General features: G+C 38.7%; 1 protein-coding gene across 2 annotated transcripts in view; it reads right to left on the bottom strand.

The window, feature by feature from the left end:
* Positions 1–20,000, bottom strand: part of UBR1 (ubiquitin protein ligase E3 component n-recognin 1) — a 145,754-nt gene that overhangs the window by 95,883 nt on the left and 29,871 nt on the right. For both annotated transcript variants that reach the window (XM_077818803.1, XM_077818804.1), the window contains exons 7-16: positions 15,570–15,632; positions 14,965–15,088; positions 13,583–13,690; positions 12,342–12,430; positions 10,572–10,670; positions 8,836–8,993; positions 5,331–5,430; positions 4,911–5,039; positions 3,600–3,780; positions 1,482–1,543 (exon numbers count right to left, since the gene is read on the bottom strand). In XM_077818803.1, the coding sequence (XP_077674929.1) occupies positions 1,482–1,543; positions 3,600–3,780; positions 4,911–5,039; positions 5,331–5,430; positions 8,836–8,993; positions 10,572–10,670; positions 12,342–12,430; positions 13,583–13,690; positions 14,965–15,088; positions 15,570–15,632 (1,113 nt within the window). The remainder of the gene's footprint in view (positions 1–1,481; positions 1,544–3,599; positions 3,781–4,910; positions 5,040–5,330; positions 5,431–8,835; positions 8,994–10,571; positions 10,671–12,341; positions 12,431–13,582; positions 13,691–14,964; positions 15,089–15,569; positions 15,633–20,000) is intronic.

Here is a 20,000-nt window from a genome sequence, read left to right as displayed (position 1 = left end):
AGTATCAGGGAAGGTCTTATGCATTCTCATATGTTTCTCCTGATCAATGCACAGAGAGTTGGCTTTGACAGCCAGGTCACGCTCCAGGTTAGATTTGCTGTGGACATCATCTGCAAGGTGTCCTCTGCATCCCTCAACATTTGCCAAAGGCTCTGGATGGTGTTATTGATTTAGTGGACTTCATTAACAAGGCATAACTGGGTGAATCCCAGCTTAGCTCCACGTTTGACTTCTGTGTGCGCTCGGCCAGAAAGGGGTGGGTGCGTGGGTGTGGGAGATAGTGTATTTTCAAACAGAAAGGCACACTAATGCTCTGTCTCAGACAGAAGCAGTTGAGAAGGAACTGGGGTTAGTTCGACCATGCAGCCCTATATAGCCTTGGTGCAGGGCACAAAGATGTATGGGATACATGACTACTATCAAAACTCTCTAAAGATTCAGGCAGTGTAAGCACCCCAGGGACATACTTGAAGAAGAAGAATTTGTTACTACAGCAATTGGCACAATAGAAAATAGTGTAATACCATTGACCTGCTACAGTGGAAGGGTTTTACTAGGCATTGAATCAGACAATTCTAGGGGTACAAATATAAGAACACTGAGGGAAAAAGCAGTCTTGTTCAAAACATATCACAGATCTCTCTTGAGAAAGAGAACAGTTTGGACTCCGAGTCACAACAGCAGCACATCGTAATGCTATACAGAAAACCTGGGATCAGATGTCATCTAGGGAATTTTAAGTTGGTACAGACAGAACAGTTGACAGGTGGGATTCTACTATTTTTCAGGGAACAAGTTAACCACAGAGGTTTTAGCACTCTCTCTTGAACACTAGTAATGCCTCTAAAGCAGAGATCTCAAACTCAAATTACTACGAGAGCCACATGAGGACTAGTACATTGGCCCGAGGGCCGCATCACTGACACCCCTGCCCCCACTCCACCCCTTCCATGAGGCCCCACCCCTGCCTCTTCCAACCCCTTCCCCAAAGTCCCCACCCCAACTCCGCCCCCTCCCTACCCCTATTCCAACCCCTTACCCAAATCCTCGCCTCTGCCCTGGCTCTTCCCCTGAGTGCACAGCTCCCCGCTCCTCCCCCCTCCCTCCTGGAAAGTGCTAAGCACCGCTGGGAAGCACCTGGAGGAGCAGGGACACGGTACGTGGGGCGCATGTGGGTGAGGGGAGCTTGGTGGCCACAGCAAATAACGCCCCACGTGTTTGAGACCCCTGCTCTAAAGTAAGGTTGTATGTCCTTCCCTTCCTACAATGTTGATTTAGTGCAGAGGATTCCTAGGGAGCGCTCTCGTATACAAAAAGAAACCAAACCAACCATTTCTTTTTTCTGCACAGCAATTTGTTCTAGCAAACTATTAAAAATAGTGTTAAACCATCTTTTCTCTTCCCTCACTATTAAGATGCTCACCAGAAAGTAATTCAGCAATAAAAGCCAAGCTCAGTTACCATCTGAAGCAGACACTTACAGAAGGCACAAACTCCTGCAGTCTTGAGATTGCTTCAGTCTTGCTTAATCGTACGTGTAGGCCTATAGAACAAAGGGGAGAAAATTCAAGATAAAATCAAAGGCAACCAAGTTGGCTTTTCAATCAGATTATAAATGCTAGACCAAAGTGTTGGAAAACTGAGAAACTATAAGCAGTGTTTGCTAAATAGTATTTACAAACTTATGGTTTCTTGCTTAAGTTACAACCTGTAGTCACATATTACATAACCAAGGGAGCATTCTCACTAAAGATTACAAGATCCTATACAAGTTGCCTTTGTGGCCGGTGCAGTGACAAGAAAACACAGTTTAGGAACAGCATCTGGTTTTATTTGGGCTTTAGGAAAAGCAGTAGCCACTCACTGCATAGGTCCTACATGTTCAACCTGAAAATCTGGACTGGCATGAAAAATGGTGTGGGTCGTTTTGGTTTTGGGGGGTTGGTTGGTTTTTTTTTTTTGTTTTTTTTTGCGGCAGTGCTGGGGAAGATATGTTGATGGTAGTAAGATATAGGGCAGTGGTTGACACTGCTGAACTCTTTTTCCTTCTCTTCAGCTAGGCACTCTGCAGCATAGGGCTAAAGGGTGGTGATGGTCAAGAAGGATGTGTAACTCTGCTGTTTGCATGCAACCTAAATGTAGGAAGAATCTTGCCTCAAAACTAAGTCTGACAGGGTAAGCCTATTCGACTTGTAAATCCTGTGATAAAGTTAAGACAGTATAAATGGTTGGTGCACAGATTGCCCTCCTGCCCCACAAAATCCCTGTATGAGTTGATGAAGTTCCTCTTGACTTACGGGAAGTTGAAATCATCAAGGCCAATAGTGCCCCGGAATTTTACAATCCACATAGATTATGATTATTCAGAGTTAGCCCAAAACTTCATGACTACCATGACCATAATGGGAGTATCCCAGGTAGTTGTCTGTGCAAATTCATGCAGAGTCTGCAGACCAATTGTGCGTGGCCAGTTGGTGTTTGGGTTAGAATAAGAGACTGCAGGATTGGATGTTATACATGCCATGGACTAATTACTGCCTCATGCGGTCTGAAGTCAGGGCTGCAGTTTCCCTGCACAGTGAGGGATCTGTTCTGAGGATCTTCCCTCAGGAGTTAAGGAAGTGCTCTCATGAACAGAGAGTTCCATTCTCCTAAAATTCCCAGCTTTACGCCTCCAGTTCATATGGCCCAGAGGATGCAATTAAGCATCTCTGTCAGTGTTTAGCAGCAAATGGGGAAAAGAAAGAAGTACATTAGCCAAGGCTCAGACCAGAGAATGCCATGGTGATAATGGTAGACTGGGGGAAGCAATATGGATGTCTTAGATTTTCAGTGGCTTTTAAATGATTATGTGCACCTAGGATAGCTTCCCCCACACCACTCTCCAGATTAGCGCCTGGCCATTCCTCCATTTTAAGTGTGGACATAGCTACTGTAATCTTTGTCACTTCAAGATCAGCCTACTGCAGCATGCTCTACACAGGGCTATATCAAATATATTTGGAAACTGAAACTGCCATCCAAACCATCAAAAACCACCCTCTCTCTCTCCCCAAAAGACTCAGTGTCACAGCAACCTTATAGGAAAAAAGGCTCCCTGACAAAACAGGGTGCTGCAAAACCGGGGGAAAGAAATTATCATCCCTTCCTCCTTCCCACAGGCGATAAGCAAGTTGCACTTACTCACTCTGCAGTTTCAAACTCAGGGTGGAGGGGACCAGAGCATTGCCTCTGAAAAAGTTCAAATCTCTGTTTTTAAAATACAGTAAAATTTGAAAATCATTTCCTTTGTAGTGAGTTTTCCCCCTCTTAAAAATATACTATAGTCACATGATTTATTCAATATACTTACTCTGGTGCTATAAAAACACTAACTTGGGTAACAATTTCCAGAGAAACCACATTTAACTTTTAAACCCAGTACAAAGCAATGGCTATTTTAACAAATTTTATACTACTTTTCCACATTTCAACTATAAATACATTTTTGGACAATGCCAGAGACTGAACAACATACCTGAAGAATGACAAAGTGGAGATGGAAGATGAAATTCCAATTACAAAAAGCAATTCAAAAAGTAAAGCATGTTGACTCTCACCTGCAAGCGTCCTGGACAGTGGCAGGTGTATGCTGACAGGATCTACTGACACTCTGTAACGTTTGCTTTCCAGAGTGTGGCCACATAACTGAAGCACCGTCTTCTCCCGTGAACGGCTACTTGTGCTGCACCTCATCACAGCATTATGGCACTCTTTGTAAGCCTCCAGCAACAGGTCTTCCTAGAATTGAAAAGATTTTTATGCAGTTCATTAAACAAAACCCACACACAAATACACCTCTCATCCTCCTGCTATTTGTTTTCATGGTTTAATGAGGTCACTAAAAATCCATGACAGTTATTTCCTTATTCCTTAGTACAGGCCCATATATTAATGTACATGTAGAAGGCTACAGAAAACAAAGTTTTGCCCCCGTTTGTTAAACCTATATTTTAATCATTATTATTTACCTGCATAACTCCCCCCCCCACCCAAAAACATATCAAAATTTTACAAGGAAAAATGTGAATTTCTATAAAAATCTTGAATTTGACTGTCAAATCTGAAATGAAAAATTTCATTTCAAATCCACAATTCAAAGTAAAAATTGTCCATTTTGTTTTGACTTAAAAATCTCATTTGGTTTTGATTTTTGGAAACAGATGCATTGTGACTTTCCCATTTTCAGATTCCTTCCTCTCTCTTTAATTTTTCATCCCCTTCCCTTCCTGCACCGCTAAATAAAAATCAGACAAATAGCGAAGGGCCCATATGTACTACATCTTTCAATGTACTCCAGTAGACTATTTTCAAACTCCACTATTTGAGAAACTAATTCTTTCCTGACCTACTAAGTTATGTTTCAACCTGAAGCGAGTTTAGTTTCAGTTGAGATATAAACCTGTGAAGAGAAGAGATTACAATAGAAATGCTTAACAGACTTCGCTACAGTGGTGTTTTATATCAGGTACACCTATAAACACATACAGATGATTATAAACTAGTGTCTAAATACAACTATGTTCCTTAACTAGGTTCTTGTACCATACCCTCTCGTATCAGATTATATTACTATCTAGAAGAGGAATGGGACCTTTTTTTTTTTTTTTTTTCCCCCCCAAAAACTCCAAGTCTCTGCAGGCCTGAAATTTCCTTTCAAACAAACAAGTAGTCAGGTAACCATGCTGTATGTATTTATTTTTAACTGTCTGCAGTTCTTTTACTAATCTGTTCATGGGTTGGTTTTTAAAGAAGGGGAACTATAAGGTTCTGTATTGTACAATAGTGCAGCTTTTCAGAAAAGCTTCTGGTTCACTAAACAATATACTTAACAGCCACATGCATAAGAACCACAAATAGTATTTCCTTACATCACAGGCGCACCACTCTTGGAACATCAAAAGAATGTTCTTCAGCTGCATCTGGATGGCAATGGCTGCTTCCCAATCTGGGTCCACCTCGATATGTTGACCAATCTGTCTCTGTATCTCCTCCATCCCCTGCAACAAAGAACCCCATAGAATATTCACCAAGGTAAGTGATCAAATGCTCAAGCAACAGGAAACCCCATAAACAGAGGGAAAAACGCAGGCTGTTCACAGATGGCTAAAATAGGAATGGTGTTACATCTACCTCCACCCACGCAAGATACAGATTTAAGAACCTGTGATCTCAGTTTTGTGCCTGCAACATGCAGAACATTACCACAGAGAGTACTATGTGAACAGATGACAAATATTCCAATATCTTTGCAATGGCACATGAGAAAAACATTATTAAATGCACTGTACCTGCATACAAGTCAGAATTCTCAAGAAAGACCGGAATCCTTCCAAAAACCGTACCCTCAGTCTGTCTGTCCACACTGTAGGCTTAGTGATTAAGATATATCTGTCCCAAAAAATGGTATTGCTCATAGTTTAGGATTTTCTTTTGCCCATATTTATATCTAGAATGTTTTCAAATTCATTAAAGTCATTAGCATCATCACCATGTCACACCACCATCCTTGATCTCAAAAACGCTCGGTAAGACTTCCCAAACTAGCAGAGGTATCAGCTACAGGGTTCCAGTGTTTGGAATTACTGTAATTTGAATGCAAAGGTATTATAGGCTATAGGTATCTTACTCTTAAATTATTAATATTAATCCTGTGCATAAAAGTAACTTGGAATCTCTCAGGATTCAAAGTACTATGCAAATGTAGAGTATTATGAAGTTTTGCCAGGTGTACTAGAATGGCAAGGATTAAAGAGTTATATTTCCCAGACCGCCTTACTGCAGGGGGTATACTTTTGTATTACTATGTTTCTTATCCATAGAGCTAATTTTTTTAAAAATGCACAAGGAAGGGGAGTTGTCAGGAAAATTTCATCAACATTTGTTTTCCATTTAGACCTTTATATTTCTATGAGATATTCCAATTTTTGGTGAACTTTCACAATTTTTTTTACCAGCTCTAGTCATCCACTGTGCCACTTCAGATTTCTGAATAGAAACAACCCAGCCTATTTCAGGGTCAATACAGGAAAAGATGTTTGTTCATATAATACTTTACTAGTGCTAAATTTCTCTTCATATAGTCTTCACTAACTAAAAGACTTCTAAGACTTAACACTTTGTAGCTGTAAAGCTTTTTGCAAGAACATATTATTTAGCTATACTTATTACCCATCCTCAATTATGGGAATATTTTATACTGAAATATAAAGTGAAGTGATAAGGCAGAGCCTGGAAGTATAATTTAATAAATTTTGCAGTTTTGTACTTTTTAGTGAACTCAGGATCCATCACGGTCATCTGCACAGTTAATGTACTTTTGCCAAGTCTTTTTGAGCAAAGGCAGTGACAAGTGATTTAATCAGATACATTTTTTAGCATCAATATTTTTATATTTATTTTCATCTAATACCAACTGAAAATATGCCCTTTGCTTGACCTAGCGCAATAGTTTCTAGAAACAAAACTAGTTAGGAGGAAGGCTTTTGGGGTTGCACATCCAAGCAGCTAGAATAAAACATTACAAGATATGTTAGAAGAAAAGGAGTACTTGTGGCACCTTAGAGACTGCTCAATTTATTTGAGCATGAGCTTTTGTGAGCTACAGCTCACTTCATTGGACGCATACTGTGGAAACTGCAGAAGACATTATATACACAGAGACCATGAAACAATACCTCCTCCCACCCCACTCTCCTGCTGGTAATAGCTTATCTAAAGCGATCATCAAGTTGGGCCATTTCCAGCACAAATCCAGGTTTTCTCACCCTCCGCCCCCCCCACCCCCCAACTCACTCTCCTGCTGGTAATAGCCCATCCAAAGTGACCACTCTCTTCACAATGTGCATGATAATCAAGGTGGGCCATTTCCTGCACAAATCCAGGTTCTCTCATCCCATCCCCCCCCCCCCCCAAATGCCAGCAGGAGAGTGAGTTTGTGTGGGTGGGTGGGGGAGGGGTGAGAGAACCTGGATTTGTGCTGGAAATGGCCCACCTTGATTATCATACACATTTTAAAGAGAGTGGTCACTTTGGATGGGCTATTACCAGCAGGAGAGTGAGTTTGTGTGTGTGTGGGGGGGGGGGGGGGGGGGAAGGGTGAGAAAACCTGGATTTGTGCTGGAAATGGCCCAACTTGATGATCACTTTAGATAAGCTATTACCAGCAGGAGAGTGGGGTGGGAGGAGGTATTGTTTCATGGTCTCTGTGTATATAATGTCTTCTGCAGTTTCCACAGTATGCATCCGATGAAGTGAGCTGTAGCTCACAAAAGCTCATGCTCAAATAAATTGAGCAGTCTCTAAGGTGCCACAAGGACTCCTTTTCTTTTTGCGAATACAGACTAACACGGCTGTTACTCTGAAAGATATGTTAGGAGTACCACCACTGTCTGAGTTTAGGGAACTTTGACCTCATTCATTAAGCAGCCGTATCAGTATAAAAACTAGCATAATAGCCACTCTTCATTCTGCTATTTTAGATTATGTCCTGAATTAAGTTTTTTACACTAAGAATCATACTGGATTTAAGCCTTCACTTCACTTCTGCTGTCACCAGAAGACCTCCAGTAAAGAAACAAGATCCAACTCTCAGTGCACCCAATGAGAATAATCTCATTAATTTTAAGGCAAGTTAGATCGGGCCTTGAAGTGAGATGTGTAACAAGGTTCTCAGTAAGTGGAACATTTTTAATAAAAAGGTCATTTTTTTTTGCTAGCGAGGAGGTTATACTGTAGGGAAGTCCTTGCCAGTGCAAGATTCATGGGCTTAACATAGTAGGTAATTTCTGTTATTCATTTCTAGTATATATCTCACAATGTATGTAACCAAGGATGACGAGTGTGCTAGAATAGTTGATAGCCTGATAAACTCAGTGTTTCCTGGAGATTCTCATTGCTTTACATAAAAGAAAAGGATTTTGGAGAACTTCTTGACCAATTTTAAGTTCACATTTTTCTTGCCTTTGTAACACTAACTTCTAAAACTTTAATATTCTTGGTTTTATGGTTAAAATAAAATTGAAGAAAAATATTTGCCATTCTAATAGTTTTATGAAAAAAATTCAAAGCAACTGACCCCCTTTAAATGTGCAAAAATGGTCTCACAGCAGCTTTTTCCATTGGTAATGATCCACCAATTGTATCTTTCCATGGTCTACTTTCATCATTCTAACTGGTGATATCAATCTATTTCTGAACACAATACACTGTCATGGGTATTTACAATTGGGATCATGCGTGCGAATATATAGACAGTACCCAATGAGATTTAAATAACTAAAATCTCTTTGCTTACTTGCCCAATTACACTATTTTTAGTGTACATGATGCATAACCTAAACATACATAACAGAACCTTAAAGCATACATTTATAACTGTTGTAACCAAAATTTTCTGAACAAATTATGTTAAGAATGACGCGCCAAAGAACGGTCACAAAATTCTATCAACTATTGAACTACACACTGAACATCTATTCAATAGCCAGAAGTGTGGCATTAGATACATTAACAATGTAAAACTAATCCATCACCACTATGTGTCACTAATTCACAATTAGCATGACCGTTACCCCCATGACTATGCTGGCATTATCAGACACCATGAAATACCAGTGGAGCCATCTTATGAGGGCAAAATTAAAGATGTGTGTCCACTGGGTTTGTTGTAGTACTGCATTTTTTGCAGTTTCTTTTGATACTTTAAACTAGTTGGGATCTACTTTAAAGCAAGGTGACAACAAGGCAATCTGTTTGTGGAAGTTTTTCATACTCCCTCCTCAAATGTACACTTACTTGAGGTCACATATGACTGCATACACCCGACCCAGTTTGTCCTGGCTGTAACCCTGGAAGTTGAACTTCTCATTCTTGTCCAAGTACTCTGGCAGCACTTCTAGTAGTGTCTCTGTGATGATGGTTATTACAGTTTGCTCTTCAATAAGATGGCGTGCCTGTGTGGGAAATGGTGTTTCAACAATAGGAATCTGCCTGGCTGCAAGAATAGGTAGACACTCTCTGCTCCTATTAATTCATAATTTGGATGTTCGACACTTGTGGCAAAGCGGTTTATAGTTTGCCAAACATTCTCTAGTGCTGTGTGTCAGCTGAGCCACACTTGCAGTAAAGAGGATGGTGTCTAAAAACGTATAGTGCCATATCGCAGTTTTGACCCCCTAGTACAGTACGCAATGCCAGGACCTGAACTATGAGACACTAAGTGAAAAAAAGAGTAACTTCAGCCTCTGAGCAACTTCCATATCATTCTCTTCAGGGAAGTGAGATTCCCTTTTATCTGGGGACAAAGGGATACAGAACAAGTCTCCTGTGGTAGAAAGTTTGCCAAGGGACAAGACTGAGGCTGCTTTATGCTACTGTAATAGCAGTAATGCCAGGCAGTAGGGCTCTAATGATCCCATCACCTGAAAAGTGGACGGCTGTGGCTGGCAGAGTGTGTGGCCAGAGAGGAGGGATGTGTGCCAGTTCAGTGGCTCCTACCAATGAATCTCCTGTAGGTAAGTTAGAGCTGGTGAGAGTTAAAGCTCATGAAAACCTTGAGGAAAAAGGTGTGACCACAACACTGACTGCCCTATGCCAAGGTGAATTCCTCCTTCTGCACAGGTGTAATCCCTCTCTGTATCAGCTCTGTGGAATTTGGCTCATTTTCTGTATGCTGGTATTTTCATTTAGTGCCTGACTTGAAAGGCAAAACTGTAAAGGAAAGAAAATGTGTTTGTGTCCTTTGTTTCTTTATGATGTATGAACACACAACTTCATTATTTTTACTTTAGAAATGTTATAAACATCAAATCATGTCTTGCTTTATTATTTATTTATTTTACTAGCGGAATAAAATACTGGAGTGGGATCGCTCTCATTCTTCTGTTGAAGAGGGACCGGTGCCAACTCTTTTCACCCAGGGAGTCTAAGTGTTTGGCAAGAGTACAAGTTACACAGGTGTCCAAAACATTTGTTAACAAGCTGAACAAAAATCATTCATTTCAATTGATCATGCTGTATTTCCTTAATAGCTGCAGTGACAAACTACTAGCTCCCCAGTCATCTATAAAGACTTCCTTGAAAGTCAAGGTAGAAGAGATCTGAATTTCTCATGTGAAAACCAAGCAGGAATTCTACCTTCGAAACACACACAGATGCCGCCTCCTGTCTTTTAGGGCTTCTTCATCCTTTTCTTTCCCCCCAGGTCTCCCCCCCCCCCCCCACTTTTTCCCCTCTGCAGGGAAAAAAGTAATCTTGAGCTGCAGACTAAAAGAAATTTAGCTGATTTATAGAATGACCTTGTGCAGAACTCCATTTACTTGCATCCCTTCTCATTTCTGTGATGAATTTTCATAAAAACTTCAGACAAAACAATTTACCCTTTTATTTTAGCAAACTCTAAATACCCTTTTTGCTTTGGCTACAAATGTATGGAAACTGCCTACTAATTGAATCAGCAGTCTATAGATATGATATCATGATAAACCACTCCATGATCATGATAGATTTACTGAGGTGCTGGCTATACGTACCAGAGTGGGTACAGTGAATATCTGAACTGAGAGTGCAGTCACTGAGATACTTCTATCATGATCATCACTGATGTATTCTTTTTGCAACAGCTTGTAATACTGTGAAAAGGAGAACATTGGGAAAATGATTAACAGCTAAAGCTAAATCAAACCAAAAAACATTTAATTTCACTTGGAAGAAACACTACAGTTAAAACAGATGTCTTTATCACTCCCCAACAGCTCCAGATCAACACACATGAACTGCACAAAGCCCCATATCTAGAAGAGCACTTAATGTGGTTAACTTTACACAAGAGTAGAACCACTGATTCTTCTTTAAAGTTAAGCACATGCTTAGGTGCTTTGCCGGATGGAATCTAATTCCTTTATTTCCCACACTGCCATCCTTCTCCAATGAGGGAAATAAAACACACACACACACACAAAGTCAGTCTCTTAGCTCTTGAAATTACAAGAATCATAAAATAGGTCTTTATCCCCTCCACAAAACAGAATATGGACTGTTCTGTTGAAGAGCTGCCACCAAAAGCTCTAAGGATTCAGCATAATTCTTTCCCTTACATTTCCAGTCCAAAGAGGAACAATGTCACTCACATTTTTCACTCGTAATATAAATGGATTGTCTCTCATAACAAAGAAATGTTCTGCTAGCCCTTGCTTCATGTTTCATTTCTCAAATATTGCATTATCTTTTTGAAAAAAAAATCAGATAGTTTACCCACTGCTTCAATGGTAGCAGAAATCTAGCAGCATGTAGTAAAGCTATATATACACACTGTGCTCATCACAGTTGCACATTAGCATCTACATGTCTAAAGCGGGGATTGAAGCAAGGACCTTGAAGTCTCATACTTTTTTGGCTGAGCTAGGAGGGTTGCTAACGCACTCCATGTTGGAAGTTCATTAGTTTAAAATCAAAACAATTCTCCATAGTTCTAAACTTAATACCAGAATGGCAAGTCTATGGCTTTTATCGTCCATTCCATTAGGTTATGGCTGAACTTGCACCTCATTTTAGATTAGAGAAAGATTGTTGGTTCTCTGGGCCAAATTGCCTAGCACCCATCTCAACTAGTGAATACAGCTTACAAGTTTTTTATATGTTTTGGTTTTTGTTGTATACTAATTTATATCCTTAAGTAGATACAGTATTGCTTCTCAGACACTTCAGCAACTTCTTTCAAGGTTGGAGCATGAAGAACTGCTTTGGACTAAGTATCCACAGAACTTTACTGCTACAATGTGATAATGAATAAGTTACACGTGTATCTAAATAATCCTTGACAAAACTCTATTGAGAATCCTGAATTACAGATGGACAGCACCTATGCTGCATTTCTGTACAAACTGCAAGTTACCTTAAAACTGATATCAGTACGGATGTGGAAAAAAAAAAAAAAAAAAAAAAAACTTTCTGAAATTAGGCTAGTGAACATGAAAAATATTTATAAAACACCATAAACAGACGGTTTTATGGGGTTATCAAGTCAATGTACATTTAAAGAGGGCATAAACATACCATGTATTCTCTGAGTAACCATTCCACTCTCTCATAAATATCTTCCTTGATATATTTTAAAAATTAAAATATATTGTTAACTATAAGTTAAAATTCCATGGGCATGGAAGCACAAACAAGAAGAGTTAGGAAATGAAAATCAGTTTAAGATTTCATCCATAATTTTTACTCTCCCGTTTTTTGCTGAGGACATCACTTGTTTAAAATTTATAACCACAATATGTAAGAAAATATGAACATCTAGTTACCTTGACAAATTCAATAGCAAAAAGTTTTTTGTACTCCATTTCCATGAAAAAACTGCTGAAAATAAGTTCATGAAGGATCTTCCTTGCCCCTGTGAAGATAATAAAATTTGTTTTACTCTTACTCCACTAAACACTATTTTCTTTTTGTGCAGGAAAAGAGCAGGTGGAAAGAGAAGGAAACTCCATATCATTAGAAGTATTAAGACAGTTATGCATATACACATATAATCAACCCACTGGCAAGTAGCCTATTATTCATTTTAACAACATTCATTAGGTAACTGCTTCAGAACTCTGGTAGATACAGGAATCCACTTGTCCAACATGGCTCTGTTTCCCCCCACCCGCTTGGGACACAGTGAGCTCAACTTCCTTTTAGCTTTCTTTGAAAGCCAATGAGCAAAGATCTAAGACCAGTCCACATTCAATTTTTGTAGCAATTACACTATATAGAATTTAGAAACAAATAAGCTAACATGCTATGAGCACCAATATACCTGCGTAACTGCATCCACATGACAGGATTACAACCAAACTATATTAGTTTCTAAACTGATAATTAAATCAGTATAAGAATTGTATGCAGACAGGTTTCTTTAAATCATCCAAGTCATGCGTGTTAAGCTTTCTTAGCTTCGCTGCTTAAGGGTAACACATCCTCTTTGACATTTTGTGGTTTTACTTAGTTTGGAAACAGGAGGAATGTTCTAGTTCTGCAGGGCTGCGTCTCCATTTGTGAACAGTTTCTGGGCTCTTAAATCTTTTATGCCAATCAGGCATATCATTCTCTTCAGACACTTTCTACTCTGGTTATTTTGTATGGAATATCCTACCACTCTCAGTAATGAAGGTGTGTCTTCCCTTTGTCCTTTACTTAGCCATTATAGATACATATATAAACAATTATACTTATGTCACTGTAGCTGAAATGTTTTCATACCTTCTATTTTGTAACATTTTACATTTGAAAACTGAGAGCAGGTTTTCATCGTCATGTTACATTCCCAGAGTACATCCTCCAAAATATGTAAATTTGAAAGGAAAGGATAAGGAGGCCAACACTTAACAAAACTCAAATCATATTCTTAAACTTCAGCTGCCCTAGAATTAAGAACTACATTGAAGACTTAACTTATACTACTATGGCTTCCATTTTAGGGCATTTATTTACTTAGCATATTTAACAAATATATTAAAGTGGATTGCAACTTCAGTTCAGAGTAACTTACCCACCCACCCACCTTTATGAAGTTTTGCATCCCAAAGCATCAACATGCTTATGAGGCAGGGCTTTTCAGAGTCAGCTTCCTCTTTGAGGCATATTTGACAGAAGATCTGGCGGAAGTCACCTAGACAGAGAAGTATATTAGTTTGTGTAATGTCATTGAATAATCAACGGGTCCACCCAACAAAATACAAGTCTGTTTAAGAGATAATTTCATACAGAAATTACTTCTGGATTCTGATCTTAAAAACCAAAATCACAGATCACTGACTAACCTTAATATTTCTACACAAGTGTGATCTCAGCATACCTTGTTGCTCTGCAGAATAACTTCCCTAATTTCCACAGAGTAGAGTTACCTACTTACGAGAGAAATTTAGGGAGTTGTGGAGGACTGACATTTCACTAGGAAGGGGGTCAAGAGAGCCTTGCACAGAAAATTCTACACCAGATCTGAACACAGGTGGGCAGGCCAGTTTGGGATGTGACTTGATCTCTTCCAGCCCCTACACAGGGTACTCTTACGAAGTTGGATTACATAGGCTTTGTGTAAGATTCCAAAATGTCATCTTATATTTCTTTAAAGTTATTGATAAACAAATTATTTGCAGAAGTAGGATGAATGTATGATAGCCACTTTTCTAAAGACAAAGTCATTGGTGAAAGAGAATTAGGAAATGAGTCCTTATATTAGATGTTTCTTATGTGCAATGCAATTTTGCAATCAAGAAGCAAAAACAGTGGTGATTTGATTCAGTTTAATAAGGACTAAACCTAGCACCCACTTCTCTGAGAAGAGAAAGGGACCTATGAATGGATTTGTTGTTTTATTTTCTAAGCAACATTCTAAATTTGGAAAAATAACGAGTCTGGAGTGGACCTGAGAGTCTCTTGTTAACACAGTCAGCCTTTGGGCCTCAGGGAGGAGAATCTGAGTTTTCAAAAAACAATCTAACCATTTTCATTTTGAAGAATCTTGAAAAGAAACACATTATTAGGACTGAAAGGAGCAAGCAGCTGGCTTCTGCTTCTGCAGCAAGACACTTTAAAGATCTCTTCTCCACACACACTTTATGTAAAATTAGTCAGTTAGGTTTGGAATGTTCCCAAAGAATCAGCACACAGACAGGAAAGCCACCTAAAGAGTCTACATGAGATTCTGGAGGCGGGGAAAGGAGGGGAACACACCATAACAGTTTGAGGGGTGAAGTGATGAAAAGATAGATATATTATTGCAAGAGAGAAGAGAGAAACAGATTATTTTAAGGGGAGAAAAATGGGAGTATTTTAAACAAGGGAATATCACATGTATTGCTGCCTAAAGAGATATTTTTTGAGGGTACGTCTTGCTAAAGTTTTGGCAGCCCATTACTGGAACAAAGTAAATTATATGCTTACTTGAATAGCTCATAAGTTTGTTCAACCAAGAACCAAGACGCAAAGCAAATTTCTGATGAGCCATAACATCAGCATGCAGAACCTCCACATGAAGCGGTCGTTGGGAGACATTCTCAGAGTGCCTCTACAAGTCAGGTAAAAACAAGAAAATAAAGTTTGAAGGAGAGAAGGCCCAGAAGTTCTAATCTTCTTAACCCGTTCACGAACCCTCCTCTCACTTAAGCAAATTTTTGCTTCAGACACCTAAACCAGCTGACTCCCGATTTAGGACAGTGTTAACATGTGTATCTAACTTGACCAAAAGATGGTGGAATAAATTGTATCTCAAGGGGTTTAAAGAAAGATTATAAAAAAATCTGCATGTATTAAGTTATAAAGATTACATAACAAAAATATAGACAGACAAATTGAGCGAGGTAATATATTTTAATCGGACCAAATTCTGTTGGTGAAAGAGACAAGCTTTTGAGTTTACACAGATTCTCTCTAATATCCTGGGACCAACATGGCTACATCATCACTGCAAATAACAAAAAAAGGTAATAAAAAAAAATACAAAGAACACCAAAATTTGTAAGACTGGAATAAAGATTTCAGGAAGTTACCTTGATTTCTTCCTTTGCTTCCTGACAGGATACATAAGGTCCCTCTTTAACAGCCCTACGACCCTGTTTAAATAACAAGGAATTAAATAAGAAATGAATTAATAAAATATTGAAAAAAAAGAATAATTTAAATTAAATTAAATTTAAAAAAAAGACACTTCGGCCAGGTCCCTGCTAGGTGATATTATTCAAAATAAGCAGGCAGCACAAGGCAGGTGTGGTGAGGAAACAGGTATCTGACTGCCAATTAATTTTATCTAAAAATTACTAAACAAAAATAATTCAATTAGGGTTGATAAGTGGGAGAAACAACAATTAAATAGATGGAATTAATAAATAATTGTTTCTCATGAAATTAGTTCAGGGAAACCAAAATCAAAAGATGGAATTATCGATACAGACTATTCAGGAGACTATTATTTTAGTAGCAGGGGTTCTTTTAATGCACTAGGTGACGCCTCATAATCAACAATTATTTTCTTCAAAATTAAGAAAATATTTAAATAACTAAAATAAAGAGAAAAATCAATACACAAAATAAATCAATAAGTATATAAAGTGACAAGAGAATATTAATACACAACTCAATCAGCAATGAATAGGCAAATGAGTTAAGCATATAAAATAAAAGGTAAATGAGTATTAAAGTATTAATACTTAAATTAACTTGTAATTACTTATGTCATTCTAAAATGTAAGAGAAAAATCACAACAAAAATTGATTAAATATTGGCAAAATTTCTATCATAGAAGAATAAAACTCAAAGCTATAAGAATCAACAACCATGCTATATTCAGTCATCTACTCAAGGCACTAAATATATCAATGGGTATTTGAACTTCTCTACATGAGCAACTAAACCATGGCAAGCTGGGGTGTGAATCTACCCTGACACTACTGTGAATGTGGTCTAACATCCATATGCATTCTGTTGATCTGTTGAGTTTGTTAGAATGTTTTGAGCTGCATTCCAATGAACGGTTAACGTAGGCCATGATCAACTACTGCAGGGCAGGTTCACACCCCGGCTTGCCGTGGTCTAGTTGTTCCTGTAGATAAACCCTAAGGCCTTGTCTACACTGCCACTTTACAGCGCTGAAAAACACACCCCTGAGCACAGTGCTAGTGCCACAACTACACAGCCATGTTAACATGGCAGCACTTTACCGTTGGCATCGAAGACATACCCTTACTCTCCTACTGAGAGAGACTAATGATTAAACATCATTAACATTTCAGTAAACACATTAAGTGTAAAGTAACCAAGGTAAATTCAATTAAAGTAAATTAGGTTATAAAACTATTAAAGAAAAAGAATAAAACTGGGAAAAATAAATAGGATAGTGTACTTGAGTATAACAACTTAAATAAGATTAGTAAAACAACAAATAATTCTCCTCAACTCTATCTTAAGAAATCAGAATTCTAGGACTAAACAAAGGATTTAACTAAATGAATTCAAGGTCATATGACAATTACAGCTCACCATTAATCAGTGTTCAGACACAGCTGTCTAGCTAGAAATTGTTATTTCTATGCAAGCTGGGATATAAATCACCCAAAGAAGGAACAGGTAGGGTTCTCTCTGTTTTGATTGAATTAATAGACTAAACGGAAATGGTGAAAGATAGTAACAGAGTCTAACCAAGTATTGTGTAAGGTGGCGGTCTCAATTTTACACAAGGCAAAAAGTTTAGAAAAGCTGAGTTAGACGTGAGACTCCAAAAACAGAAAACCCAATAATAAAGGGGGGGATTTCAATTAACCCCATATTGACTGGCAACATGTCACCTCAGGACAGGATGCAAAGATACATTTTCTAGGCACAATTAATGACTGCTTTTTGGAGCAGCTAATCCTGGAATCCACAAGGGGAGAGGCAATTCCTGACTTCGTCCTGAGTGGAGCACAGGAACTGTACAAGAGGTGAATAGCTTAATCATCAGTAATAGCAACCATAATATAATCAAATTTAGCATCCTTGCAGGGGACAATACTAAAGAAACCCACCACAGTAGCATTTAACTTCAGAAAGGGGAAAATACACAAAAATGAGGAAGTGAGGTAAAAAGAAATTAAAAAGAAAAGCCACAGGAGAGAAATGCGTGCGAGCTGCACAGAAACTATTTAAAAATACCATAACAGAGGAAGAAAAAAAAATGTGAATCCATAATTTAAAAAAATAATAAGAGGACCAAAAAAATCACACCATGGCTAACCAACAAACTAAAAGAGGTGGTTAGAGACAAAAAGGTATCCTAAGTAAAATACTAATATGGGACATAGAGAGTAGCGTTTACACTGGACTTGCCAAACGTTAAGTATAATTAGGCAGGTCAAAAAAGAATTTGAAGAATAACTAGAAAAAAAGCACAGAAACTAAGAGCAATTTTTTTTTAAGTCAGTCAGAAGCAGGAAGCCTCTAAACAATCAATGGGGGCACTGGATAATCAAGATGCTAAAGGAACACTTCAGGAAGACAAGGCCCAGGTGAATCCTATGCATCAGACTACACTGAGTATGTGAGGAAGGTTCCCATGTCTGAGCCATTCTTTTTAGGTGATGCATTTGAGGAACTGTCTCACATTGAGGTGTCAGCAGTGGAGGTTTTGGAACAAACTGATAAATTAAACTAATAAATCAGCAGAACCAGATGGTTTTCATCCAAGAGTTCTGAAGGAAATCAGATACGAGACTGCGGAACTACTAAATGGTATGTAACCTATCAGTTAAATCAGCCTCTGCACAGATGACTGGAGGATGGCAAATGTGATGACAATTTTTTTTTTTTTTTTTTTTAAAGTCTTCAGAGGCAATTCTGGCAATTACAGGGTCAGGGAGCAAACCGGTTGAAACTATAGTAAAGAACAGAATTATCACACACAGAGATGAACACAATATAGATTCATAGATACTAAGGTCAGAAGGGGACCATTATGATCATCTAGTCCGACCTCCTGCACAACGCAGGCCACAGAATCTCACCCACCCACTCCTGCGAAAAACCTCTCACCTATGTCTGAGCTACTGAAGTCCACAAATCGTGGTTTAAAGACTTCAAGGAGCAGAGAATCCTCCAGCAAGTGACCCGTGCCCCATGCTACAAAGGAAGGTAAAAAACCTCCAGGGCCTCTTCCAATCTGCCCAGGAGGAAAATTCCTTCCTGACCCCAAATATGGCGATCAGCTAAACCCTGAGCATATGGGCAAGATTCACCAGCCAGAGATACCCAGGAAAGAATTCTCTGTAGTAACTCAGATCCCATCCCATCTAACAACCCATCACAGGCCATTGGGCCTATTTACCATGAATAATTTAAAGATCAATTAATTGCCAAAATCATGTTATCCCATCATACCATCTCCTCCATATACTTATCGAGTTTAATCTTAAAGCCAGATAGATCTTTTGCCCTCACTGCTTCCCTTGGAAGGCTATTACAAAACTTCACTCCTCTGATGGTTAAAAACCTTTATCTAATTTCAAGTCTAAACTTCCTGATGACCAGTTCATATCCATTTGTTCTTGTGTGCACATTGGTACTGAGCTTAAATAATTCCTCTCCCTCTCCAGTATTTATCCCTCTGATATATTTATAGAGAGCAATCATATCTCCCCTCAACCTTCTTTTAGTTAGGCTAAACAAGCCAAGCTCCTTGAGTCTCCTTTCACAAGGCAAGTTTTCCATTCCTCGGATCATCCTAGTAGCCCTTCTCTGTACCTCTTCCACTTTGAATTCATCCTTCTTAAACATGGGAGACCAGAACTGCACACAATATTCCAGGTGAGGTCTCATCAGTGCCTTGTATAACGATACTAACACCTCCTTATCTCTACTGGAAATACCTCGCCTAATGCATCCCAAGACCGCATTAGTTTTTTTCACGGCCATATCACATTGGCGGCTCATAGTCATCCTATGATCAACCAATACTCCAAGGTCCTCCTCCGTTACTTCTAATTGATGCGTCCCCAGCTTATAACTAAAATTCTTTTTATTAATCCCTAAATGCATAACTTTATACTTCTCACTATTAAATTTCATCCTATTACTATTACTCCAGTTTACAAGGTCATCCAGATCCTCCTGTATGATATCCCGGTCATTCTCTAAATTGGCAATACCTCTCAGCTTTGTATCGTACACAAACTTTATTAGTACACTGCCACTTTTTGTGCCGAGGTCACTAATAAAAAGATTAAATAAGATTGGTCCCAAAACTGATCCTTGAGGAACTCCACTGGTAACCTCCCTCCAGCCTGACAGTTCACCTTTCAGTATGACCCGCTGTAGTCTCCCTGTTAACCAATTCCTTATCCACCTTTCAATTTTCATATTGATCCCCATCTTTTCCAACTTAACTAATAATTCCCCATGTGGCACAGTATCAAAGGCCTTACTGAAATCTAGGTAAATTAGAGCCACTGCG

This window comes from Eretmochelys imbricata, chromosome 6 (genome assembly GCF_965152235.1).
Source record: "Eretmochelys imbricata isolate rEreImb1 chromosome 6, rEreImb1.hap1, whole genome shotgun sequence".
Lineage (NCBI taxonomy): Eukaryota > Metazoa > Chordata > Testudines > Cheloniidae > Eretmochelys > Eretmochelys imbricata.
This window is presented reverse-complemented; position numbering and strand designations above follow the sequence as displayed.